The 27,719-nt window shown below is 49.1% G+C and overlaps 1 protein-coding gene across 2 annotated transcripts; it reads right to left on the bottom strand.

The window, feature by feature from the left end:
* Positions 1 to 413: 413 nt before the first annotated feature.
* Positions 414 to 21,601, bottom strand: Nt5m (5',3'-nucleotidase, mitochondrial). 2 transcript variants are annotated; one of them, XM_059270794.1, is made up of 5 exons: positions 21,308 to 21,601; positions 16,200 to 16,300; positions 13,436 to 13,496; positions 2,325 to 2,439; positions 414 to 1,165 (listed from the first exon to the last, which is right to left on the bottom strand). In XM_059270794.1, exons 1-5 carry the CDS (start codon positions 21,548 to 21,550, stop codon positions 1,023 to 1,025), a joined length of 663 nt encoding a protein of 220 aa, XP_059126777.1. In that variant the 5' UTR covers positions 21,551 to 21,601; the 3' UTR covers positions 414 to 1,022. The 2 variants fall into 2 exon arrangements, with proteins under 2 accessions (XP_059126777.1, XP_059126778.1); XM_059270795.1 differs by lacking the exon at positions 21,308 to 21,601 and adding an exon at positions 18,181 to 19,359.
* Between the last annotated feature and the right edge of the window lie 6,118 nt (positions 21,602 to 27,719).

The following is a 27,719-nucleotide window of genomic DNA, read 5'->3' as shown; positions in this document are numbered from 1 at the left end:
CACTGTTTCTAAAATTCACAAGAGGACAGTTGGGAGGTGGCTGGCTCAAGTGTCGCCTCCCAGGGACTCAGCTCAAAGGGAACAACCGCTGAGGCTGTGACAGCAGTTCCTGGGCCCTGTGCCTGACTGCAGGGTTAGGAGAAGAGGGGTAAGGCACTGGGGGAGGTGCCTGAGGGAAGCAGTGCCTCCCTCGGATGAATGGCACCAAAAGAAGCCACCAGGCTGCCAGCTACGCCACCATCCAGGCCGTCTTGCCTTTGCCCCCGTGTGGTACCATGTGAGGCACACAAAGGAGCACTATGCCCACCTCTGTCCTGTTCATCAATGTGTGGGGCTGCCAGATGCTTACATCACAGGCAGATGGCACAATAGATGACCCTGGGGCAGGTGCTAGAGAAGGCCACGGCACAGGCTACATGTGAATAGCATTTATTTCTCATACGGTCAACAAATGTTCAAGCCTGCCGACTCCTTTCTGGGCCGTGAATGGGATCTAGGGACACCAGAGAAAGAAACCACAGCACTAACCATAGGCAGGGTCACTGTTGGCCTCCAGAAGAGCCTGGTGGCCACTGAAAGCCGGGAGGAGAGAACAGACTAAGTGGGCCAACTGGACGAGGTACCGTGTTAGAGGTGGAAGGGCACATGCCTGTCAGGGGAGCCTGTCATCTCTCTCTGGCACTCCTTACCTTTGCAAAGGCTGCAGATCCTGGAACAGGGCACCCCAGTGCCTTAGAGAACATCCCTACTGGAAGCAGTGATAGGGAGTGGTGTGGGCCACTGCCTGAGGCCAGGCCAAGCTGCCCGGGAACAAATGCCTTTCTCCCAGAGCTGCCCAAGATCAGGCTAAGGCCTGGGCTAGGAGAAGAGGAGTGTATCAAGAAGTTGTCTTAACCAAAGAGTCCACTGGGGTCCTCCAGGAAGTGCCAGGGAACTGCAGTACAGCCCTCAGCAGGCTGTCTGCTGTCCAGTCATGAGTTTTGAGCCCCACACTGGACCACGAGAGAGTCACAGCACAGCCCTCAGTGGGGACGCTTGCTGTCCAAGATGGCCTTCCAGTCGTCCGCCCACGAGTGCAGCCTCCGGCGAGGGGGCTTCAGCTGCAGGTGATGATTGTGGCAGGAGGTGAAGAGGATGTGCTCCCAGCTGGGGTGTGGCTCGGCCCCTGGGGAGGAGAGCAGCGCCTCAGTCCAAAGACTGGGGCCCCGGTGTAGCCCCATAAGCAGGTGTCGTGCCTCATCTGACTCAGTTTCTCTGTCTGCAAAGTGATGCTCTAGTAGCCTGCCCTACAGAGGGCATGAGGGTAAAGCAAGGCACTGTACACAGGGTGCTCCGTGCAATACCCAGGAAGCGGTCCACACGGTGAGGCCTGAAGGGGCTCTGTCATCCCCACTGCTAGGCCTGGCCAACCACCTCTGTGCTCATCCTGTGCTAGCTCAAGTGGGAAGCCCAGGCCTGCATGCCCTGTGGTTACCGGTACCAGTCTCCTTCACACCGTGCCGCAACTTGATAGGCTCCTTGGGGTTGCGACCACAGTTCCTGTGGCTGAAGCCCCCTGGAAGCCTCCAGGAGACCTGTGGTTTAAGAGAGGTTGTCTCCATCCACACCGACCTCTGGAGAGACTGGGGCAGATAGGCATGTTTCCCTGGCACTCAGCAAGCTTTAGGAAAGAAACTGTTTCCCTGCCAATGTGACCAAAACAGAACAAACTGTTACTTGTCACTCTTAAGAACTACCGGGGCAGAAACATCTTGCCCACAATGTGGCAAAACCAGGCAGAACACATCCAGGAGACGGGAAACAGTGTGGACTGACTAACGGAACTCCCAAATCCCGCCATGCCTGAAGCCCTTTGTCCACCCTACCTTCTTAGTTAAGTGAGCCAAGTAATCGGTTTGCTTGTTTTCTGGGAAGGGGTCATTAGCTGGAACCGAAAAAAGGGACAAATGCAATGCCCAAGCCCCTGTCAGCTATAGACACTAGACTGCGACTTCCTGTTGTATAGTAGACTTACCCTGCACTACCATTGTCACTAAACATAAAGGATTGAAAGTCAAAGCTGGGTCCTCACTCAGGAAAGCCAACAGGTCAAACTCAGTCTGGGTAAGGCACAGACATTCTGGTTTCCAGTAGCCCCCTGTCCCTAGGGTGCAGGCAGGACTTCCCAACAGGAGGAAGTCCCTGGCTAGGTGCTGGTAAACACCTGGTAAAGGTGGGAAGGAAGCTGAGGAGACCCCAGGAGGAGGTATGTGGGAGAAGGGAGAATGCAACCATGGCCACCCACACTCCCCCTGCCACCCACATCCCTGCCCTGGGCTACTTGCCTGTGATGTCCGGCCGGTCATCTATGAGAAGGTCGGCAGAGACCACAGTCTTGTCTCTGGTCAACACAATTTGCTCCAGAAATTCAGGGCCAAAGTGCTTCTCCACCCAAGCGTACTGGAGGTAACAGAGAAGATGATGACATCAGACAGATCTGGGAATGGCTCAGCCTAGAACCCTAGCACTCAGGAGGGAGGGAGCCTAATAAATAAAGGGCCCACTCAGGCAGCTGTGTGGCCAAGAACTTGTCACTTGGGAGCTGTGTGGCCAAGAACTTGTCACTTGGGAGCTGTGTACCTGCACACTCTTCAGCTAGATTACAGAAGGGTCACAACTCAGACCCAGACCTGACATCCCCAGAGCTACAGAGAATGCTCTCAGCACTCCATCAAAGGTTAGTCACACTGGCTGCCACTGTGTCCTGGGGGCTTAGTGACTTCCTAAGGTGGCTGACTCACAGAGATAACCAGCGGATCCGCCCAGTGTCTCTGCTGGGAATTTAAAGCATGGACAGCTGTTGCAGTCAAAGCGTGTGTGATATGATGCTGGGGGGCGGAGAGCAGTAGTCTGGGGGAGAGGAGAGCTACAAGAACTTGACAGTCACCTCAGTGCAAAGGGGTGCTGCAGAGCTGGTGTCCCGGGCACACAGAAAGAGTGCAGGTGTCTGCCAGACTGACAGGCAGAAAGCTCCACCATCAGACCACGGGGACAGCTACCACTGACAGGACGTTGTGCACTCGGGCAGGCCACACTTCCCTTCGCCACTGTGGGGCTCTGGACTGCCTCTCCCTTTCCTACCACACTTTGGGAACTGGGAAAACGGCCTTCCCTCCTTCACCACCCTAGTGAGGCTGGCAGCAGATATGGCCTGACTAGCCACTGGCTACGGTTCTGTTGGGAGAACCAGGAGAGAGATGAGTGGCCCTGGGCCTGAGGTTCACGGGCATGCCACACTGCCCAGTGGGTAGCTGCATCTAGCCATCTGGCTACCCTTCTACATCCTCCCTGATCTGCTCACAGACCAAGACAGGTATGGACGTTAGTCAGGGAAGCTTCCAGCAGAAGGGAACAGGAGCCTTTGCCCGGATTCCTCTGGCCCCACCTGGAGAACTAACAGCAGCCAGGAGCTAGAAGAAGATGGCTGTAAGTGTCCACTGGCTCATAGGGAATGACCTTCCAGGGGAAAGGCTGTGCAATCACCTGCAGCAAACCTCAGGCAGGTCCTTTTTGTCCCGGCTGTGGTCCATGTAACTTGGGCAGACACATGAGCAAACTCCATGTGGCCCCACGTGACCTCCAGTACAGGAAGGACTTGGAGAACAGAGCAGAGCCTATAGGGAGGCTGCAAGGCCCTGCCCTACCCCACCCCACATGTGCCTCAGGCCTCACAATGGTAACCTTAATTTTCAGACAGTTCCATCTCTTCAGGCCTTTAACCACACACGTGCATGTACGACACACACACAGACATGACACTCTCACACTGTCCAGGCACACTTCTCCCCTGACATTGCAAGTTCCTAAAACTGTCCCCCTCTACTTCCTTCACCTTCACACTCCTCATCCTTCCAGGTGATGGCCACGACTGTGGCCACGTTATCTGTATCCTTGCAACCACCTCTGACATCCTTTAGGATAGGGACAGTAGTTCTTTGGACACCTGTCCAAGTGTCCACGTGACCAATGAAGAAGAAACAGTCCTTTCTGGACAGACTGCCTGAGGTCACTCTAACTGGAAAGGCTTCACGGCCAAGGCCTCAGTGAAGCCCTGCAGGCCCTACTGGCCATCTTCCCAGAAAGACACCTCTGCAGGGAAACAGGCTTCCGTTGGGCTCACAAAGCAGCTTAGCCCGGTCAAAATGCTGCCTCGGGCAGATGGGTGGTGGATGGGCTGAGTCCCTGGAGTGCTTACCTGAGTGGGGTTTGGACAACCTCCAGGGGTCAGGCCACGGGAAAGACATAAGTGACCCTAGTGTTGACATGTAGGTGACACAGAGGGAGAATGGAAGACAGAAACCAGGGCTGCTACTGTAAGTGTACTTGATGTCCATTACCTTCTTACCTCATGACAACCTGGGTGCAGACGGAGAACCCCTGGGCTTGAGGGGTTCACAACTAGGCAGCCCAGGCTTAGTGGCACAGGGGTTCTGAGGCAGGACAGGGTCTGGTCCCTGAACACTGTGGTTCACAAACCATTCACAGAGCCAAGAAGTTTTACTTCTCTTTGTGAATTTCCAATTCATTGTAGCCATCACCTCTGTGAGTGATAATCACATGCTTGGGTGCAGCATCACTCACACAAGTATCTGGTCCCATGCACCCAGTCTCTGGGGCTCTTGTCTCTGGCATGGCCTGTCTACGTGGCCTGTCTACCAACCACAGAGGAGCAACTGCACAAAGGAAACAGTACTGTGGTCCACAGATTCTGTACAGATAAAGAAACTGAAATTCAAAGAGGGCCAGTGATGGTTCCTACCACTGTACTCTCCTGCCCTGTATCTGGAGGGGCGCTCAGGTTCCTGCCTGAGCGACTAAGCTACTACTTCTAAATGGACACCCACTGCTCTGCCTCTGAGCCTTGCTCATCCCTGGAAAGCTGCCTGATCCAGGTGTGGTAACTAGAGTACTGTGATGACTAGTCTTCTGGAATTAACTAAAACCCAGCAGCTGGGTACACCTGTGAGTGATTTTTCTTAATTAAATCATTTAAAGTGGAAAGACCCACCTTTAATCTAGATCTTTTGAGGTAGAAGAGCCACCTTTAATCTGGGCCACATCTGCACTGGCAGCCTATATAAAGGACATGGAAGAAGGAAGCTCTCTCTCTTTGCCTGCTTGCTCTTGATCTTGCTGGCAAGTCCATTCCTTCACTGGTATTAGAGCCTAATTCTTCGGATTCCTGCAAACACTGAAGACCAGCTGAGACATCCAGCCTCGTGAACTGAACAACTACTGGACTCTTGGACTTTCCATTGGTAGACAGTCACTGTTGGACTAGCTGGACCACAGCCTGTAAGCCACTCTAATAAATCGCATAAATATATATTCATTCTATCGGTTCTGTTCCTCTAGAGAACCCTGACTAATACAAGTCAGCATCTTCTGTCTCACGGGTGGGAAGATGTGTGTGGAACCCCTGTGCTGCACCTGGCACACAGTGGGTACAAGGGAGCTATAGCTCTGGGTCTTATCACAAATCAGAGGACCCGGGTGTCCTTCCCACTCCATGGTTCTGATAATGCCTGAGCTGTGGGACCTCCTAAGATCTGCACCCTCAGGATACAGTCAGCATGATTAAATTGATGTAGGATACTGCTACCATGTCCTGCAGAGGCCCATGTGGTAAGGGACTGTTTCCCAGGGTGGCATTGTTAAAAGTGCTAGAACCCTGGGGAGGCTGGACCTTATGGGAGCTCTTTGGATCACTAAAGGCATGTCCTCAAAGGAGACTGTGGAACTCTGGCCCTGTTCTCTTCCTCTCTTTTGCTATCTAGCCATGAAAGAAGTGGTTTTGCTCTCTACTGGCTTCTGCCATGACCATAGGCTGCCTCACCACAGGCCCAAAGCAAGGGAGCCAACCAATCAAACCTCTGAACAAAGGTTTATAAATCTTTTTATAAATTGATTTATCTCAGGTGTTTTTATAGTAATGGGAACCTGGCTAACACAAACATCTACTAATACCTAGTACATATAATTATAACTGAACTCTAATAGCCCCAAATAATCTAAAAAAAAAAAACACAATTAGAACTATTAAAAATAGATGATACAGCCCAGCGGTGGTAGTGCATGCCTTTAATCCCAGAACTTGGGAGGCACAGGTAGGTCGACCTCTGTGAATTCAAGGCCAGCCTGGTCTACAGAGTGAGTTCTAGGACAGCCAGGGCTACACAGAGAAACTCTGTCTCAAAGTACCACCACCACCATTCACCAAAAACTAGATAATACAATAAACAAAATCACTTATATTTCTATTCATCTGGATATTATAATTAGATAAAAATTACATTTGCAAAAGATAACAATGAAATATGCTGAATATACATGTGGAATGGCTAAGAGAGGAACTTCTATGTTATATGTATTTAACACAATAAAAAATTTTAACTAAGTTAGGCATATGATGAAGGTCTGAAATGCCAGTTCCTTGGAAGGTTGAGGCTTGGGGTGACTGTCCCAGTGAGCTTGGCCTACCCACATCAAGAAAATGTACCACAGATAGGCAATCTGATGGAGGCATTTTCTCAACTGAGGTTTGTTATGGAGTATTATTTTAAAATGTAGTTGTTTTTTTTTTACTCTTTGCTCTTTGGGAGCCTGCCACCCAGCTCCCAAATAAATACATCGAGTCTTATTACTTATAAATGCCTGGCCTTAGCTTGGCTTATTTCTAGACAGCTTTTCTTAAATTATCCCATCTATCTTTTGTCTCTGGGCTTTTATATTGTCAGGGACAAGGATAGAATCTCTAGTTAGTGGAAAAATACAGACCCCCCCCCATAAGACAGGGAACTAGATCATCTTACAGTCAGGTTGCCTAGCAACAGGACATTGAGGCAGAGCCCTTGACCCTTTCACCCTGTAAACATCCTATACAAACACCTTATGCAGATGACAGCTTCTTGCTCCCCCCACCCTGCAGAAACTTTATAAACCCTCTTGGAGAAAAATAAAGTTGCACCTTGATCAGAATCTAGACTTGGTGTATTTCCTTGTATCTCCTGTCTCTACATTCCGTCCTTAGGGTGGTCGAGAACCCGTTGAAGCCCTGCAGGCGGGGCATTATCTTTGTCCATTTTATATACCTTTCTTTACTTCTTACTCCTAGCTATGTAGCTGGATGGATGGCCCCTGATCTCCTCCTCCTCTTCTCCTTTTCTTGCTCCTCGATCTTCTCTTTTCAATTTTCTCCTTCTATTTATTCTTTCTGCCTGCCTGCCCTGCCTGTCATTTCTCCTGCCTGGCTATTGGCCATTCAGCTCTTTATTAGACCAATCAGGTGTTTCAGACAGGCAATGTAATGCAGCTTCACAGGGATAAACAAATGCAACATAAAAGAATGCAACACATCTTTGCATCATTAAACAAATGTTCCACAGCAAAAACAAATGTAACACATATTAAAATAATATTCCACAAAGGTTCCTCTTCTCAGATAATTCTGGCTTGTGTCAAGTTGATAAAAAAATCAATCAGGACAAGTGTCAAAGTGTGTGGACCTCTATGGGTTCAATGGTCTACATAGTGAGTTCCAGCCAGGGCCGCAAAGTGAGACCCTGTCCCCCCCCACACACACCGAAAAAGGTGCTAAAAGTATAGACAGCTTGCTAAGCCAAGGCCTTCCCCAGTAGCCAGGTATGATGGATGAAGACCACAGCTGCAGCTCCAGCCATAGTGCCAACCCAGAGCTTCCCTGACTCAGGGAACCGGGGTGAGCAGAGGGGTGGGTCTCATTGCCCCTTGACTCTGGGCAGGGCTGAGCCACGCTTACCAAGTTCATCAAAGGTAGGGAAAAACAGGCAGGTCCCATGGACAAGCTCCAGGGTGTGGAAGTGAAATGGCTCAGAGAGAGCCACTGAGAGTTGGGGAGAGCTAGGCTAGTGCCTCCGATCCACCTCTGGATCTGTGGAGGGAACAACTGATACTAACGGGTAAAATCTTCCCGCACTGTTGGATCTTGCTGATGGCGGACTTCAGTATCTCCTGAGTAGTGAACTCCTGTCATCGCCTGACACAGCTCAAAACAGATGACAACGGACTTCCAAGGGCTTCGCCAGGCTTATTCCACAGTCCCACTCACTATTCATTATGAGACTTTAGATGGCTGCTCTGCCCAGCCTGTGTAGAAAGGTTTTGTTACATATGGACAGCACAAGGCTAACCCTAGGGTTGTGGAGATTTGGAGACTCATTTAAGAAACATGTGAGTGTACCTGAAGAAGCCAGCATGGGACATTAGTTCACAAAGGGAGCGAACAGGTGTTGCTGTGGAATTCGTGGGAGCTTTATGGTTGGATAAGGCACAAGCGATACCCACCAAACAGATAGGGGAAAGTTTGCAATGCCCCGTGCCTGTCAGTGTTAAAGAGACACAAAGGGTGAAAATAGATGCACCAAAAGCCATAAGGTGGTTAATAAGGAACCCAGTGTTAAGAATGAGCAATCTCTCTAGGAGTTATTGGCCACAGAGGTCCTAGAAGCCCCTAAAACAATAAAGGCCATCACCACAGTTGTTGGTTGTATTCCAGAACTGAATGGTAAGAGCCTGTTGCTGAAGAGGTTTCATGTTTTGGCTGCTGACTTGCAGAAATAAAGCTAGGACTGGGTCTGACATGTCCCCTCCCTGAGAGCTAGTTCCTGCAGTGCCAGAAGCTGCTACTAAGAATGATGGGAAGAATCAAGGTCAGAAGTCCTACCCAGCTGTGGATCCTGCATGCTTTGTGATGGGATGTCTTTATCCAACTCCTCCCTTTGACACTCAAGGATCTATGTTGAAGAGGAAGATGAAAGATTTTAAGATCCAGAGGTGGTGGGCAACTTCAAAGAAACAGTGTTTCCCAGATCTGACGGGGCTAATGCAGATGAACTCACAGAGACCGTGACAGCATCCTTGTACTGGCTCGTTTTATATTAATTTGACAAAAGCTACAGTCATCTGAGAGGAAGGAACCTCAGTTGAGAAAATACCTTCATAGGACCAGGCTGTAGGCAAGCCTTTAGAGCATTTTCTTGACTAGTGATTGATGGGGAAGGGCCCAGGCCACTGTACGTGGTACAACCCCTGGTAAATGAGTTCTATAAGAAAGCAGGATGAGCAAGTCCCGAGGAGCAAGCCTGTCAGCACTCCTTCACGGCCTCTGCATCAGCTCCTGCCTCCAGGTTCCTACCGGGCTTGAGTCCCTGTGTTGACTTCCCTCAGTGGATCAGGATTCAGGATATGTAAGCCAAATAAACCCTTTCCTCTCCAAGTTGCTTTTGGTCATAGCAGTAGAACCCTTAACTAAACTCACTCACAAGACCTGTACAAGTTTCTTCTAGACAAAATCCCAGCATGGAGAAGTGGAAGTGGACATAAAGTCCAACCCCTAACCAAGAAGTTATTTGCAATTGAGAGCTACTGGGAGGGGGGTTAAATCTATTTTCTTTAGTCAAAGAATTAACCACATCCCAGGTAGGCTGCATGCTCAGGAATAGTTGGCCAACCGAATCCGTGTTTTGTTCTATCTTATTTTCTTTCTTTTCTGCTTGTACTTTGTTTTGGTTTTGTATTTTTTTTAAGAGAGAAAAAGAATATGAAATGGGATGGGTATGGAGGGGGGATCTGGGGACCCTTGGGGGATGGGAAAGAATGTGACCAAATATATGTGACTATATGTTATATTAGATTTTTTTAATTAAAAAAAAAGACTCTGCTAAACCAGGCATTGCAGTTCACACCTGTAATCTTGGAAGGCTGCAGTATGAGAATCGCAAGTTCCAGGCCAGCAGGGCTATTCAGGGAAATTCCGCCTCCAAAAACAAAGCAACAATAGGCTGATGGTAGAAAAGGCACTACAGTCAAGGCTTACAACCTGAGTTTGACCTTCAGGACCCACATGGGACACGGAGAGAACTGACTCTCACAGGCTCTTATCTGACCAACTTATATGCACTGTAGGAGGCCCTGTGGACACACAGAAATTAAAATAAAAAAAAACACATAAATGTTTTAAAGCCGGGCAGTGGTGGTGCACGCCTTTAATCCCAGCACTCGGGAGGCAGAGTCACGTGGATCTCTGTGAGTTTGAGGCCAGCCTGGTCTACAGAGCGAGATCCAGAACAGGCACCAAAACTACACAGAGAAACCCTGTCTTGAAAAAACCAAAAAAAAAAAAAGTTTTAAAAAGCAACAACAGTTCTTAAAAACCTAAGGAGATGAAAAGCCACAGACTGGGAAAATATCTGCAGAATCCATCACCTGATGAAGGACTGGTCTCTAAAACAGAAAGGATTCTCACAAGCGGACACACAGCAACCCAGTGAAAAACCAGGCAAAGACTGGAGCACTTCATCTCACAACAAATAGAGGGCGGTTTGCTTAAAAGATGATCAACAGCGTGTGATATGAAGGCAGAGGAGGGGAAAGCGTGAGGTGAAGTTTAAGCAGGGGTAGCTGCAGAGCCATGGCAGGCAGACTTAAGGCTTACTCAGTAGGAGGGCGTTCATGACAGGAACTCATGACTTTGAATCTCGCCAACTACCCATCATGGCTGGAGAGGCCAGACCCTAGAGGAGACTCTCTTCCTTCCATTTCCCTAAACCCTATAACTTCTTACTGCATTCTAAGTTTTTATCTGTAGACCCATAACTGTGGCTCTCAGTTCTGCAGAGAGAAGCTTCTCTGCAGCAGATGGGGACTATTACAGAGAGCCACACTGGTCAAAATGCAGAGAACAATGGGGTGCACACCCCTACTGACACATCTACAACACAACCCCTATGCCTAAGGCTCAGGAAAAACAAGAGAAGGGGGCGGAAAAGGTCGTAAGAACCAGACCAGGATGCCTGCTTCAAAATGGTGTCTTTAAAACAGGACAAGGAAGCTTTACCCATGAAACCTCAACAATACTATTACCTAAACCAGACCTACACAGGAGAATACCAGTTGACACATTAATGTGAATGGGAGGAATTTCACAAGGCCCCATCCCTAGATGAAGAGCTACAGGGAATCAATGGCTGCTGAGTGGGAGAGTCCATTTTCTGCAGGGATGAGCTCCCTGCTAGGTTATCCTATCCCAAGAGGCTATCTCTAAGTATATGTATGTACACGCAACACTAAATGGGCTCAAGAGGAAGGAGGAAAGGAGGATGGAGGGAGGGAGGGAGGCTAATTAAAGAAGAGCTTATGAAGTTGAGAGGGAGGGAGAGCAGGGGAGGTGCTGGAGAGGGAGGACGGGTAGAAATTATGTAAATACAGTACTCACGTATGCAATTCAAAAAATAATTTTTAAATGTCTTTGATAGTTCTCTGTTGAACAATGGATCTGTTCAAGTGTTCTCCAGGTGCCTAGCTCTGTGCTGGGAAAGAAGGAAGGGCACTTACCACCTTTGCAGACTTCAGTCTGGTAGGAGACAGAAAATAACCCAGAAACAAAGAAACAGAGCCAATCTGAGCGGTGGACAGGAAACCAGGGCCGAGACTGCAATGTCTCTGCTATGACACAGCAGAGACTGAATTAACGTTAGCTGTGGTGGTCAGCAAATGTGGGACATTACCAACTGCATTAGTTACTGTGCTGGCCAGTGCAATCAGGACCCTGGATGAACAAACTTAAGGAAGAAAGGATTGGTTCTGGCTCATGGTTTGAGGACACACCATCTATTACGGCAGGGAAGGCATGGGGGAAGCTGGCCCACATCTGGGTGGACCAGGAAACAGAGATTTGAGAATCCCAGGTTGGAAGCGGGTTTCCAGCCCATAAACCTGCCCCCAGCAACCCACATTTACCAGCCAGACCCCATCTCTTCAAGGTTCCACAACCTCCCTCACCAGCACCACAAACTAGGGGCTAAGCAGTCACATGAGTCTACAGAGGGCTTTTCACATCTGAGCCATAATACAAGTCAAGGACAGCATAAAACACAGGGTGGGAACTCTGTGGATGGAAAGAGCCAGGCAGGACCTTCAGGCTTATTTTTACAGGAAAGTAATCGACACGGGGCTGACATGATCCACCTTATAAAGTTTTATTAGTTCTACAAAGAAATTTAAAATCGTAGCAATAAGAGAAGCAGACAGATGCCAGGCATGTTTCAGAAAGAGAATACAGGAAACAAGACCCATATCATTAGCCATGGAGGACGAGAAGAAGGCCACAGCAAAGGCATGCATACTGTATCCGGTACTGTAGTCACCGGGGGTGGCTTAAGTACTCAAGTACAGGGGGAGATATGTACATAGTACCACGCTGGTTTCTATAAAGGAACTTGACAGCCACCCAGGGCACTTGTACTGGCCAGTCATCCAATCACTTGACCCTCACAGCTCAAGTTTAGGGGTCCAGCAGAACCATCTAGCAAGTTGGCTGAGACCACGCTGCCACTCCCGGAGTTTCTGACTCAAAAGGTCAGCGTTGCTGAAATGTCTCTTTCTAACCAGTCCCCACCTGTCCAGAACCTCCTTTGCGGATCGGTCTTCTGATACAAAGAGGAGACCCAGCCTTCACTCCTCACTCCACCCGCAAGCTGTGGCTTGAACACCCACTCCCTCGGGCTGAAATAAACACAGACTGACCCAGCAAGGCATACAAACAACTCCAGGTGAGGAAGGCTTGTGTGGGAATAGAGGAAGGTAGAGATACTCAAAAGCACTCAGCATGAGGATGTGAAGCCTGAGGGGGTGAAGGTGACTGAGAACCCAGCCTCTTGAGCTCACAGGAGCGTGTGAGAAACCCACAAGGTGTGGTGGCCCAATCCTCCTGCCCAGTGCAGAAAACAACCGCAACTTCTAATGTACAGAAAGCACCCCGCTTGGACCGTTTTACTTCTTCATTAGACAAAGGAGCTCACAGAAAAAACTTGGATTGCTTAGCTTATGTTAGTTCTTGATTTTTGTTTTAGGAAGGGGGCCATGACAGATTTCACTATAGCCCAAACTGGCCTCAAATTCACTATGTAGCACAGGCTGGCTGGAATTTTCAATCCCCCTTTCTCGGCCTATTGAGTGTTGGTGTTACAGGTTGGCCCACCATGACCAGCTCTTGGTCAGACTTTTCACGTAAGCCTGAGAACAAAGTTGAGTGGCAGGAGCACTTGCCTGGCATGCATGATGCTCCTAGTTCCAGTCCCAGCACCACAAGAGAGAGTGTGAAAATGAATGAAAAGACTCTGCTCACGCACAGATGTCCCTGAGCGTCTGACCCCTCCCTGATCCCTGTCACCTGCTTTACCAGACTTTCCTGGACCAGGCGCAGCTGATAAATGTGGCAGGTTCCCTTCCCACCAAGCCCACGTTGTAACAAGTCCATCCAGACCATGAGACAGAGCCTGAGGCTAGTGCAGAGAGGGAGGGCGCACCAGGATGGGACCTTGTGTCACACAGCAGCCCCGGCCTGGGACGTACTCCTTACCTTCTCATAGGGACAGTACTTGATCATCTTGATGGGGCTTGTGCAGATGAAGACATCAGTGCTGTCGGAAGAGAAAGCGCAGTGAGCCCTGCACCTACGTCCACACCACTGTAGCCAGGGTCTAAGCCTGTACCCATTACGGGAAAACCCACTGTTCTGCACCTTCCCACACAAGAGGCTACAACTTGCAATTTCTGCCCTATTCAAAGGTCCTGGGAAGCAACATATGATATGCTCTGGCCACAGGCAACAAACTCTGAGGTGGGCAATTTCTGCAGGACCAGGATCAGAAGGTTAGCTGGGTTAATTGTGAACTCCAGTTAAGTAAGAAAGCAGGGAGAGAGAGAAGCATTTGGTAAGAAGCACAGTACTGAAAGGATGCGGGGGCTGGGGGCGCAGTGGTAGAAAAGACGTGTCGCAAGGCCGTGGGTTCCTTCTCCAGCACCAGCAATGGAGGAGGGAGAAAATAAAGGGTAAATATACTGTAGAGTCTACAGACAGTTGAAAGAGAGCTGCATCCCCAGCTGATTGAAAGGAAACTATCCTCCATCGTCTGGCTGCAGGCTGCACAGGAAGGGAGCCAGGCTCCACCGAGACAAGCTCTCCAGCTCTGGGGCCTCAAGAGGAACATGGGCTTTGCATGATGAATGCACTGTCACACCTCTGGGCTGCTGATCCTGACCAAGAAGGGCTTCCCAGGTGCTTGCTCCTCCCCACAGCCACAGGATGGATCCCCAACCACCAACACCACCCTGTCCCAAACAGTCCTAACATTGTGTTCTACTCTGGCGCCTGTACGGGCTGGCCCATCAAGCTGAGCTGCAGGAGTGGCATTTCTCCAACTCTCTTTGGAAAATTAGTCCCTGGGGAGTTGTATGGAGACCTGTCTGGTGGCCTCTGGGGGTTTTGCTTGTACCTGCTCAGTGTTCAGGAAAACATCGGGTGCAGGGAGACAACAGAGTCGGCAGAGCGACAGTATCGGGCCCAGCCTCTCTGGAGCTGCCTCACATGAAGGGCTGACTGCAGACAGGCTTTTCCTCACCCCCACACCTCAGAGGGAAGGAAGGCAAGCAAGCTGCCTTCCCTCGTCTTCACTGCTCCTTCCAAAGCCTGACTGCTGAGGCCCGGGCCACACAGCCTTCTCGCCACCCCGCCCTGCTCCGCCACATGCTGCCTACCGACAGAGCTTAGAATGACTTTGTTCAACTCTCAGTCCCAAGCTTTACCTGCACTCAACTCTTCAGCCTCAATACAGACAGCCCAGCTAATTCTGACTCCTCCATGCCGTTCTCCTTCATCCCAACTAAACCTTTATGTAGGGAGGAGGCACAGGCAGAGATCACCACAGAAAACCACAGCTGATCAAAAGTTATGGAGTCCCATCCCAGTGGAGATCGACATCTACAACAATACTCCTGTACCTCGGGGACCATGCTGGAAGAGGGCACTGGAAAGTTCAAGGCCAGTCTGGTCTACATAACAAGCTCTAGGCCAGCCGGAGCTACATAGTAAGAACCTATCTGAGTTAAAATTTCAAAGAAAACACACAAAAAAGAAAAACCACAATGAGAGACCATAGTCACAGCCACCGCCAGGATAGCTAAAAAAAAAAAGAGACAATAACAAGTGTTGACAAACACATCACGAAACTGCAGTCTTCCTGAAATTTATGGCAAAAGGCTCGATGGTTCTTTAAAACATTAAATATAGAATTACCCTATGACCTCACAGTTTTACTTCAAGGTATATGCCCCAAAGAAGTAACAGCAAGCGTTCAAACAAATGCTAACACAAATTTCACAGCAGTACTACTCACAAAGTCGAAAGACGAAAACCGTCCAAATGTCCACCAACTAATGAATGGGTACACAAAATGCAGTCTCTCTATACAATGGATACTATTCAGTCGTCAAAGCATAAGTACTTGATTGGGGGTGTAGCTGAATGGTTACAGCCCTTGCCTGTCATACAAAATGCCCTGAATTCCATCCCCAGTCACACACACTCACAAGAGTAGAACAGTGAATATCGGGAGCTACCACAAGGTGGATAAACCTTAAAATCATTAAGAAGCCAGACCGCACACTAGATGGTAGCACTTATATGAACTGTCTCTAACAGGCAAAGCCCTGGAGGCAGAAAGTGGATCAGTGGCTCTTAGGAATCATGGAAGGGCAGGAATGAGCAGTGTGCTAATGGGCTTGACATTAGGGGATGATGAAAATAATTCTGAAATTGACATTAGTGATGGCTCCATACCTTTTAAGTGCTCTAAAGTCACTGAACTGTACACTCGAAATGGGTAAGCTACAAGGTGTGGCGTGCATGTCAATAAGGCTGTGCTTGTAGAAGATCTCAGGGAAGTTCCAATCGGCTTCAGAGGACCGTAGAAAGTGAGGTGAGGGCCTCACCACACACAAGCTCTAGGTTCACCAGAACAAAATGACACCTCTGTCCTTTTTGAACCCCCCTTTTCCAAGTGAGGCCTACTGCTCACCCTCTTTTCAGGACTTGGCAGACTAGGCTCATCTGCCCCACATGACTGCTTCACAACGGCAAGCTGGACTTCCCTGGTGGGCAAAGCCCATGCTGGGTGTCACAGTCAGGCTGGTGCCCACAGCATGTGCCTGGAAGGTCTTTTGCCGGGGTCAGCAATGAGAATGTAATGGGCCTCTGTGGGGCTGAGGAGAGAAGGGCAAGACAGCAGGATAAAGGCGTGGAGCTGGCCTGTGGAGTCCCAAGGCAGGCAGGAAGGCATACTCACTTCTGCAGATTGGCCATCTGCTTCACAGCTTCCACAGCTCCCGGCAGAGGTTCAAGTTCGAAGAAGAAATCCTTGGACTCCCAGATACTGACGGCTTTCTCCTGAGAAGCCAAAAAGCAAGTCACCTCCAGGTCCCCACTGACCCACCACCCTCCTCTTGGAAACGTACACAGCTGGGCAGAGCTGCTGCTTGGTGGGAAGGGGGTTCAAGGCACCCTACACTCACCCTAGACCTGTGCCCTAGGAGGAATCACAAGGAGTTAGCATGTGCTTGGGCCCCTCTCTCAGGAAGGATGTGACCTCTCTTAGGACACAGCAGAGACAAACTAAGGTGTCAGCTCTGGGACAGCCACCTGGTGTTCTCAGGTTGAGGACAGTCTTCACAAAGTGCTCTAAGCTACAACAGCCAGCACACAGTGGGGGCTGAGGGAATGCATTCATGGCCACAACAAGAGTCACCAGAGTTGGAGGCTGAAGGAACTCCGGGATCCTGAAGTGCACTGTGGTGTACAGGGTCTACAAGGATAGGAATATGGTAAGCCGGGAAAAGGACAGCTGGGAGAGTCCCAGGTTCCTCATCACACCAATCAGAACAGCTGTGCCCTCACCTGGTTTATGTGCTGAGGTACCAATACGTTATCTTATTTTATTGAGACAGGAGCTCTATGTGTAGCTCTGACTGTCCTGGGACTCTCTAAGGAGGTCAGGCTGGCCTTGAACTCACAGAGATCCACCTGCCTCTGCCTCCCCCCAAAAAAGGAGTTTTGTTGCTTAGAAAATTTGAAAGCCAAAATCCAGACACCAGTGCTAGGCATGGTGGCCCATGCTAGTCCCATTACTTGGGAGGCCAGGCTGGGCAACAAAATAAAACCCTGTCTCAAAAAGAAATACAAACTCTCTTTTTAGCTATAGTAAAACTGATGCCATACAGCAAAACAGTGGCTGAGTAAGGATCCCCTTTCTACCCTGTGTGAGTAGGTCAGAACTCATGTTCCCAGAGTGCTGGCCAGATCTCTCCTAGGGCCAGGCAAGGTGGAAGTAAGATATCTCAGCCTCCGAGAAGGGAGCGTCTCAGTGTTGTACATGTGTGCAGTACAGGAAATCCCACTGCCTGGTTAAGAGAGCGCCAATCTCCTTGTCAACTACCCAGGTTGAACAAACACACTGTTACTAAGACACATTCTCAAGTTCAATCCTTGCAACCTACAAGGACCAAAGATGGTTGGTTAACAATTTAAGAAAAACATGATTTTCTTCAAGGCCACTTAGGGGTAACGTCATCAGGACTTGAACTCATATATGGAGGCAGTATGACCCTTTCTGTGGGCCAGCTCTGGGTTGGCCACCACCCTCATGGAGCTTCTCACCAACAACACCAAGACAAGACCCATCCCTTTCTCCCAAAGTCCTAGTGAGACAGAACAGACACGGAGTTCCAACACCAAGCCTATAGTTAGCCTCTCAGCTCCCCGGGAAGCACTGGTAGAGGCAATTCCCTCTCTGGGCTCAGGTCTCTGTCCTAACAATTAAGGATACTAAGTTAGTTGAAATGAGATTTTTCTTTCCACCTTTGCCCAATCTCCCTCCAAGAGTGCTGTGGAAACCAAAAGGAAGAAAGACAAAGGTACTCCATGACTCTTAGGAGCCATGGAGTCTACCTCCATGGATTCAAACAACCACAGACAGAGACTACCAGGGGGAATTACTGTCTTCACTGAACCCTCAGTGGCCTTTTTCTGTGTCGTTACTCCCTCACCATTCAGTATTCAAAACCATCTCCAAGGCATTTACACTTTGTATTATGCCACCTACAGCAGGGCTGAGCTACACAGGAGTACACACACCATACACAAATGTCATGCCATTTTACTTGAAGGACTTGAGCATCTGTAGATTTTTGGTACCCTAGAGGTTTCTGGAACAAGTTTCCCCAATACCAAGGGGCAAGAATACAAAGTAAGCATGGCCACAGCTATTATACCTAGACTCTTTGGTTTGACCACTTATACTTCAGACAGCTAGGCCACAGGAGGTTCTGGGGGTATCCTTCAGCGAGTTGAGGCCTAGAAAATGAATGAGTGGAAATCAATAGGTCCTTCCCATCCTAGTAGCCTCCTTCTTCCCTGTGCTCTCTCGCCTTGCACTTGGAAGACAAGAGTTAGTCCCCTTGGGCCTGGAGTATCTACACAAAGAGCTATTAAGTCACTGCACCTCTTCTTTCTTTGTTTTATGGTGCTGCTGATGAAACCCGGGGCCTCATGCATCCTATGTAATCACAATCACTAAGCCAAACCTCTAAGTCTTTTACTACTACTACTACATCTCCTCCTCCTTCTTCTTCTTTTTCTTCTTCTTTTCTCTTCCTCTTCCTCCTCTTCTTTATGGTGCTGGGGTTTGAAACAAGTCTGCTTGCAGAGTCTGGGTAGATTTCATTTTATCCCTTTAGTATATTCCCAGGGCTGGAGAGATGGCTCAGTAGTTTAGAGCACTTGTTGCTCTTGCAGAGGACCTGGATTCAATCCCAGCACCGACATGGTGGCTCACAACCATCTGAAAGTAACTCCAGTTCCAAGGCTTTGGATATCTTCTTCTCTTTGTACACTAGGACGGTACAGAGTTCACATGTACACATGCAGACGAAACACTCACACACATAAAACTAAACAAACAAATTGAATGCATTCCTATAAGGAAATTGTGTCCCCCAGATGCAAACACTGGCCAGTCATCTACAAGTGAACCTCATGCAATGCTGAAGCTACAAAGGTGACAGGGATTGTTTGCTTTAAAGCTTTCCATGGTTCTCAGCTCTGGGAGAGGTCAGCTACCCGGGCTCTGTGGAAGCTGCCTGCAGAAGTACCATCTGAGAATGAACAGAAACGATACCCCATGTCCCCTTGCAGTACCTGTCCCTCAGTAAACCAGATTATTGTGGGGGTGCCGTATTTATTGTGTAGGGGTCTGAGAGTTGTGGGCAGAGTTGCAGAGCTAGGAATGAACCCTAGGGTCTTACACTGGCTAGGCTATCCTCTACCATTGAGCTGTATTACCAGCCCTGTCTGTGCACCTTGTTGACATCAAGAGAAAGCAGAACAGGAGCCGGGCGGTGGTGGCGCATGCCTTTAGTCCCAGCACTCGGGAGGCAGCGCCAGGCGGATCGAGGCCAGCATGGTCTATAGAGCGAGATCCAGGACAGGCACCAAAACTATACAGAGAAACTCTGCCTCAAAAAACCAAAGAGACAAAGACAGAGACAGACAGACAGAGAGAGAGACAGAGAGAGAGACAGAGACAGAGCAGAACAGGGAACAGGATGTTAAGACTCGGGAAAGAGAGCTGGGTGATGGTGGTGCACGCCTTTAATCCCAGCACTCGGTTGGCAGAGGCATCAGATCTGTGAGTTCAAGGCCAGCCTGGTATAAAGAGTGAGTTCCAGGACAGCTAGGACCATTTCACAGAGAAACCCTGTCTTTTTTTTTTTTTTTTTAAAAAAAAAAAAAAAAAAAGAGGGGAAAGAGAAATACATGCAGCAGGCAGACAGCTTGCTGGGTCTGAATCCCACCTGCACACCTCACTATCCTGTGATGTGGGAGCAGGTTTCCTTGTGTGCAGAGTGGAGACAGTAGCATCTTCCTACAGTCAAGACAAAGCAGTGGACCGTGCAGGGATTGGAGAAAGTCCTGAGTGAATGTATGTTGCCGACAGAGGCAGAGCCATGGAGGAAAGGCAGAGCCTCTCCCCTGGGATGAGAATTAGAGGCATGAGAAAGCCTTCCTCTGGTCCAAGTCTAGATTTTGATAGTGTGTGCAGAAATTGTCCACCCCAGCTTTCTCCTCTGGGTATATGCCATCTGCAGACTGCTCCTACCTAGATTAGCTAAACCTGTCTCTCCCAGATCCAGTGGCACACCACAAACCTTGCCTCCTGGTTCACCTGTATGCACCTACCGCTCTGTTCAACTCTATAATAAATACCCTGAGCTTTCGGGGGGTGGTATGGTTTCTCCAGCAAAGAGCCCGGTCCAGCTGAACCCAGCTTTCTGTCTGCGTGTCTTTTTCTCCACTACCTTACTGACATCAGTCCCTGGAGGGTGTTACAAACCTGGGTAAATATCACTCTCCTCACCATCAAGCCCTCTAGCCATGGCCTCCAGGCAGCCAACTGAGAGATGCCAGAAAATTCATCCTCTAAGTTAATGCTGGGCAAATGCTCCTGTTCCTTTCATAAAATAGTTTTAAGTTCCAAATTACACTCTCTCTATCAAAAAGCCTGGGTATCTGTCTAGCCATGGGGTTGGGGGTTGCCCAAGGGCTCAGCAAAGGCCTCATCAGGTCAAAAGGGAAGTTCACTCTACCTAGACTCTGACTCCCCCTGTGACACTCTGAAAGTCATATTCTCTAGCTATGCTTCCATGGATTGGGGCAAAACAAGAGGGCAAAGACACCTATCAAATTCATCGGGAGGAAGAAATAACCATGTCTGTGTAAGAGTAAGGAGACATAACGCTTAATCTATTCCCCCCCCCCCCCCCCATGTAACAAACTACCTGAGACCAAATACAACAAGAATTTAAAATCCAAGCCCAGCCTGGTGTTACAGGCTTGTGATCTCAGCTTCTGGGAGGCTGAAGCAGGAGGACCAAAATTTCAAGGCCTGCCTAGGCTACATACAGAGTGAGTGAGTCCAAGGGCAGCCCGCAGAAGTTAGTGAGAGCCAATGACAAGGGGAAAAAAGTAAGAGGATTGGAGATGTAGGTCAGTGGTAGAGAGCTTGTCTAACCTTCAGGAGACTCCATTCAATCTCCAAGACTGAGCGGAGGCAGGCGGGTAGAGAGGGGCTGTGGTAGGGGTGGGGTGGGGAGAGGGATGGAGGGAAAGAGGGAGAGAGGATCGAGGTAGATTTCTAGGGGGAGAGTAAGGAGACTGATGCAAGCCCGGGTGACAGCCCGGGTGATACCCCAGCGCTGTGGCCACTGTCCTCCCAAAGGCCCCGTTGTACAAAAGGACCCGCCAGAGGTCATGGGGGACTCGGGCTGGCTTGGGGTTGGCCAGCTGTGGCCTCGGTTTCCCCTCCCGCGGGGCCCGGCTGAGGGGCCTGCGGGTGCTCACGCTCAGCCCAGGCTGCAGGCGTCCGTACTGCTCCGACACCCAGAAGCCGCGCCGGTCTTCCAGCGCCACGAAGGGCAGGTCTGGGAAGCGCGCGCGGAACTTCCGGAGGAAGCCGCCCTCGAAGTCCGCCAGCACGCCGTCCATGTCCACCAGCACCCGCAGGGCGCGGCTGCCCGCCCGGCTCCGCTCGGCCCGGACCGGGGCGCCGCGGGGACGCGCGCAGCAGCCGCGCAGCCTGAGCATCGCCCCGCTCCTCGTCCTGGGTCCTCGGCTGATGCCGCCTTCGCCGGGGACACGGACGCGCAGGCTCCAGCCCAGAGCGAGGCCCGTGCGCAGCCCCGCCGCCCGCCCTTAAAGGGATAAGCGCCGGGAGAAGGTGAGCGCGAACGCGAGTTGCTGGTCGCCCTGGGGACATCCAGCCCCAGGTTGCAGCGTCTGCGAGCGGCAGACTGGAGCACTCCGTCCAACTGTGGCACTGGAGGATGGAGGAGCCCAGTAGCCGGAGGGACAAAGCTGTGTCCTTAGGATATTTATTGAGCACTTACTTCGTTGGGCTGTGAACCCAACAAACAAAAGTTTCGGCCATCCTGAGCCCGCACAAACAGATTGTGGGCACAGGTTTTTAAAACAGCTAGTCATCCCGAAGTATAGCCAGGGAGGATTTCAAGTTAGGCACAGGGAAAGGCATAAGTGCCTGTTGTGCATGGTCCTCTTTGATCATAAATGCGGATTGTACGCAACCATGACCTTATACAGCTTAAAGATAGACGAGAGTAAGCCTTCAAATCTATACAGGTTATAAGGGTGACAGTTGTTCAGTGTCCAGCCTGACATTATTGGATTCAACAGTGAGTCTTCAAATATGTCTATAAATGTGTTAATTGTTACTATGTCTCATGATATTAAAAAAGGAACTAGTAAGTAGAAAAAATATTTCAAAGCATGTAAACATGAAGATACTTTAGGGAAAGATCTTTGTATGTTAAGACTTTGTCCTACCTAGTCTGGAGCCCCAGCACCCACATGGCAGCTCACAATCCTCGCTAACTCCAGTCCCAGAGGATACAACGCCCTCTTCTGGCCTCTTTGAGCACTGCATGCACGTGGTGCACAGGCATATATTCAGCCAAAACTTCCATACACATAAACGTAAAAATAAATAAATAAATTTTTTTTAAATAAAAAAAAATACTTTGCCCTAGAGTGTGAGGGCTGGATTTTTCCCAAATGAGAAAGATAAATACAAAGCTAGAAAGCTCATGTCACAGAAGGCCTATGCAAGTTACATGAGGTTTATAAACGAGGAAACTAGCCATAGGACCAGGCAATCTGCTGTGAGACTGTGTTTCCTTGAAATGGTAGAGAAGCATCCAGGTGGTGCTACTGCACGCCGTTAATCCCAACACTCATGAGGCAGAGTCAGGCCGATCTCTGTGAGTTCAAGGCCAACCTGGTCTTCAGAGTGAGTTCCAGGACAGTCGGGGCTACACAGTGAAACCCTGTCATGAAAAACCAAAAAGATTGGTTCTAGTGACTCAAGGATGTCATAGGGCTCACTTCTTTGTCTCTTTCTGTATTTTTGAGTTATGGTTGGCTCTGGGTACCCCTAGGTTTCTGCATTTGAGAAATCAACCATGGTTTAAAAATATTCTTTAAAAATTTCTTCTGCCTTTAATCCCAGCACTTGGGAGGTAGAGGCCTAGGCAGGCTGATCTCTGTGAATTCAAGGCCAGCCTAGTTCACAAATCAAGTTCCAGGCTAGCAGGAGCTATACAGTGAGACACAGTCTCAAAATTAAATGAACAAATAAATAGATAATAAATGAATAAAATTTTCATTTCTGAGGGACATAGGTATACTTTTCCCTTACACCATCCAGCATGACAATTATTGACAGCATTTACATTGTGGTGGTATTACGAGTAACCCAGGGGATAGCTGAAAGTCTGAAGGAAGATATGCATCTGTCACATTCAAACACTTCAGCATCTTTTTTGAACTGCCCAAAGTAGCTCCATTTTGTCCTAGCTTTAGTGCACCCAGTTGCTCCCCAACCCCCTGCTAAGCACATCATCTGTACAGACTCTTCTCATGCTGCCAACCTGTAGCTTCCAGGGGTCTGTTGTACAACATGAAACATTGTTTTAATCGGTTGAACTGAAACCTTTCAAACTTGTGACTCCCTGCCTGCCTCTGATAGGATGTAATTGTGGTTTTATAAACCCTCCCCTGCCTTGTTTGGGAGCTAAGAGTTCCTTGTGGCAGGAACCTGCTCTCAGTCACCAGGACTCTTATTGGCCTTTTATATGTGGCCTCTAGGTGCCAAGTCTGGTTTCCCGGACACGTTTCAGAGAAGAGCTAGCGTTTGGGGGAGATTGACAGCAGCTGGCACTACCCCTGCCTCCTCCTCTAGGATTATCTGCCTGCCCTTTCAAGCCCGACAGTGACTCTGTGCACATTACCAAATGCTTTGCTTTTTAAAAACCAGACAAGTCTAATAGAGTGTTACACATGCTATAGGAAATTAAGATTCTCCTCAGGTACTATAGTGTAGCTAAAACGGTGGTAGTATATTCTTTTCTGAAGCACCAAGCTTGTTTGGGTCTTAAGAATTTTGGTCTTAAGAATTTTGCTCTAATTATGAATCCTCTGACCCTGCCAGTCATCCTGGGACACAACCTGCCCGGCTATAAACAGGAGCAGATGGCTGTGGGCCAGGTTAGAACCTGTGAGCGGTTAAACAAGGCCACTGTTACCCTACACCCAGTTGTCTGTAACCTCTGCCCTCTCCCGGGTCTCATCCTTGCTGAAGCTGCATCCATCACATGTCTAGATGCCTTTTTCTGTATGGCCCCCCACAGGGCCCCCCAGAGCCAACCAATCTTCGCCTTCCAGTAGTAGAATCCTGGAAACAGTGACCAGGGCCAGTTAATGTGGACTAGACTGCCTCGAGGATTCAGAAATTCTCAAACTAGTTTCGGCACTGAGGTGGCCTCTGATTTAAAAGCCGTCCCAGCAGACCAGCATGGCTGAACCCTGCTCCAGTGTGTGGATGAACTACTGCTGGGCACATTGGCGCAGGAGGGTTATATGGAATGAACACAGCCGCTCTTGACCCTCCTGTGGGAGGTGGCTACATGGTTTGAAAGGAAAAAAAGATCCAAATATGTCAAGAAATCAACTGCCTTGGTTTTCACCTATCCCAAGAGGAGCATTGACTCAGCCCAGAGAGAGAGAGAGAGAGAGAGAGAGAGAGAGAGAGAGAGAGAGAGAGAGAGAGAGAACAGGCTGTCTGGTTATCTTGGTTTCATCCACCTAATGCTAGGTTGGAGAGTTCCTTGGGGCCACGGGTTTATGTAGAATATGAATATCTAATTTCTCCATCTTGTCAAAACGACTTTATGAGGCCACAAAGGAGAAGAGCAAGAACCTCTGCCATGGGAATAAGGACAACAGAAGGCTTCTGAAGAGATCAAGAAAGCCCTCACCGATGTGCCTGGCCTTAGGACCTTCAGACATGTCCACACTCTTGTGCATGCATGAGCATGCTGGCATTAGGGTGGGGATCCTGGCACAAATGTTGGTGTCATGGCATTACCCAGTGGCATACCTTCCCAATCAACTTAACTCCATTGCCCAAGGCTGGCCACCCTGGCTCTAGACACTGGCTGCCATTGCCATCTTAGTGTCAGACACTGACAGATTGATTATGGGAAAAGAGCTAATAGTCTTTGTGTCACACCCCATACTGACATTAATGGAGGGCAAGGGACAATACTGGCTAACTAATGCATGGATGATCAGGTACCAGGAAATGTGTGGGAACCTGTATATTCACCTAGAAGTAGTGTGGGCCTCTAACCCCAAGACCCTAGTGTTTGCTGGTCTAGACCAGCAAGACATGACTGCGTCAAAGTCATGGATGAGGTGTTTCCTTACCAATTGGACTTAACTCTGAAGGATCTTGGATGCTGAGTGTTTCACCAATGGTAGCAGTTTTGTGATAGGGAGGATATCTTTCAGGATAAATGGTCAACTTGAGTTCCATTATTGAGGTGAAATCTCCACCAAAGGGAATCTCAGCACAAAAAGCAGAACTCATCTCACTGACCTGAGCCCTGCTGCTGGCAGCAAGGATGTGTGTCAGTATAGATATGGACTCTTAGAGATGCCTTTCCCACCCTCCACATACACGAGGCTTTATAGAATAAAAGGTGCCTAATCAACTCAGTGGTGGCCCATGCCTTTAATCCCAGCACTTGGGAGGCAGAGGCAAGTGGAGCTCTGTGAGTTTGAGGTCTGCCTGGTCTACATACTGAGTTCAAGGACAGCCAGGGCTACATAGTGAGACCCTGTCTCTTAGCTGGACAGCTCTTAAGGCCACATTGGACTAACATTTCTACATCCTTTGACTCTCCAGTGTAGCCCAGGTGTGCAGACAGTGTGAAACATGTGTCTGAAATGACCTGCATTGGGGACCTAAGGTCTCTTCTAGGGTACAGAGTATTGGAGGGGAAATGTTTGAAAATATAGTTGTGGGCTTCACCGAGCTTCCCTCAGTCTGTGACTGCAAGTGTCTGTTACTCTTTGTGTGCTTTTTCGAGCTGGGTAGAGGCCTTCTCTACTCCCAAAGAGAAGGTTCAATGTCTCCTGAAGAAAATCATTCCCACATTTGGGATCCCAATCATCAAAAGATCTGATAATGGGCTGATGTTTGTGACTGAGGTCGCACAATTGGTGGCAAAGGAGTTGAAGATACCTGGACGTCACATACCGTCCCCAGAGCTCTGGGAAGGTGGGGTGATCAAAGCGGCAGCCCAACAGAAACTGTGTGGGGGAACCCACCTACACTGGCACCAACTGTTGCCAATTGCTTTGCTGAATATTAGGTCTAGCCCTACTGGACAGACAGAGTTCTCTCCTTATCCTTTATGGACTCCTGCCTCTGATACAAGGACAAAGTTCTCCCCTTATCCTTTATGGACCCCTGCCTCTGATACAAGGACAGGCAGGGTTCTCCCCTTATCCTTTATGGACCCCTGCCTCTGATACAAGGACAGACAAGGTTCTCCCCTTATCCTTTATGGACCCCTGCCTCTGATACAAGGACAGACAGGGTTCTCCGCTTATCCTTTACAAGGGCTGATACAAGGGCTGTTCATTTTACTATCCTTGTTGTGTAACAGTTTCCGCTAAGATTGAAACATTTCATCCTGCAGGGAAGCTCCTTAACCAGGAAGGTAAACAACTCAACATAGTTCCAGGAAGTCCCTGAAATGGACCAGATTTGCTAGGCCCCTCCCTCCTAGAGTCAGCTATAAAGACTGCAGAGACTCTCATAGAAGCCAAGCTGAAAAGAAGACTGAGACCAGACCATGTGCCTGGAAGATGTTTAGAGCAGCTGAGTTAGCTGGAAAGGACACTCTCCAGCCCGTTGAGTTGCCTTCAGGCTGTGCAGTGTGCTGCAGGTTCCAGCTTTGTGAGCTGTCACCCATGCTGGGGTGGGCTTTGGTGAGGCAGCTGCTGTTGGGTCATTTCTGCTCCTGTAAGTCACCCCTCCCCCATACTCCTGTAAGTAACCCCAATAAAACGCATTGGCTCACCAAGTTGGACTTCGGTGGTATCCATACTTTGGTCTGTTGTGGACTCCTTATCAGGGTTAAATACACGTGTGTATAACATCTCCCCAGGAAAAGTTTTGTCACACAACGATCCTCCATCCAGAAGACTTGAGGTAGAAGAATGGCCATAAGATGGTTTTTATCTTGGGTGTAAACAAGACCTTGTATAGGGTAGAAGGTCCAAGCCCACTTCCAGGTTTGAAGTGGACCACCAGTTCCTGGGCTTGGCTCGAAATCTCACCAATCCCTACCCTGGAAAACTCCTCCACCAAGAAACCCTATAGAAGCCTGTCTCTTGCTCAACAGTTCCCTGCTGCTTCTTACCCCAACAGGGGCAGTCACCCTTTTGTATGTCTCCCAGTGAGTCTCTTGTGTGAGGTTTGTTGTGTGGTGTGACTTTGTGGTATTTCTTGGCTCCAGACTTCTGGGATACCTTTCCTTTTAGAGCTGTAACACTTCCACCTTGGATCGCTATTGCATTTCAAAAGAGTCACAGTCCCACTCTGCGCCTCATTTCATGAGGTTTTTCATTCATTTTATGAGGAGATACAGAGTAGCTTTTCTCCCACCTTTGCTACAGCAATAGAAACCCTAACAAGACAGAAATTGGTTCCTGGCTAAGCAGAAACCCAAAATGTTCAATGCTGTTTATCAGAATCCCTTGGCCTTAGATTACTTGCTTGCCTCAGAGGGAGAAGTTTGTGGTAAGTTCAACCTGAATAACTTCTGCTTACAGATAGATTGATGAGGAAAGGGCCATAGAAGAAATCAAAGAAGGGACAAGAAAAATC

The sequence above is a fragment of the Peromyscus eremicus genome, chromosome 8a (genome assembly GCF_949786415.1).
Source record: "Peromyscus eremicus chromosome 8a, PerEre_H2_v1, whole genome shotgun sequence".
Classification (NCBI taxonomy): Eukaryota; Metazoa; Chordata; class Mammalia; order Rodentia; family Cricetidae; genus Peromyscus; species Peromyscus eremicus.
This window is presented reverse-complemented; position numbering and strand designations above follow the sequence as displayed.

What these genes read in the sequence shown, in the direction of transcription:
- Nt5m (XM_059270794.1), bottom strand. Translation starts at nt 21,550, where the DNA reads ATGCTCAGGCTGCGCGGCTGCTGCGCGCGTCCCCGCGGCGCCCCGGTC. An exon ending in CAGATGGCCAATCTGCAGAA is followed by an intron (nt 13,497 to 16,199) that starts GTGAGTATGCCT and finishes CTCTTCCGACAG; the next exon opens with CACTGATGTCTTCATCTGCA. An exon ending in TGACCGGCCGGACATCACAG is followed by an intron (nt 1,166 to 2,324) that starts GCAAGTAGCCCA and finishes TCTCCTCCCCAG; the next exon opens with GGGCCGAGCCACACCCCAGC.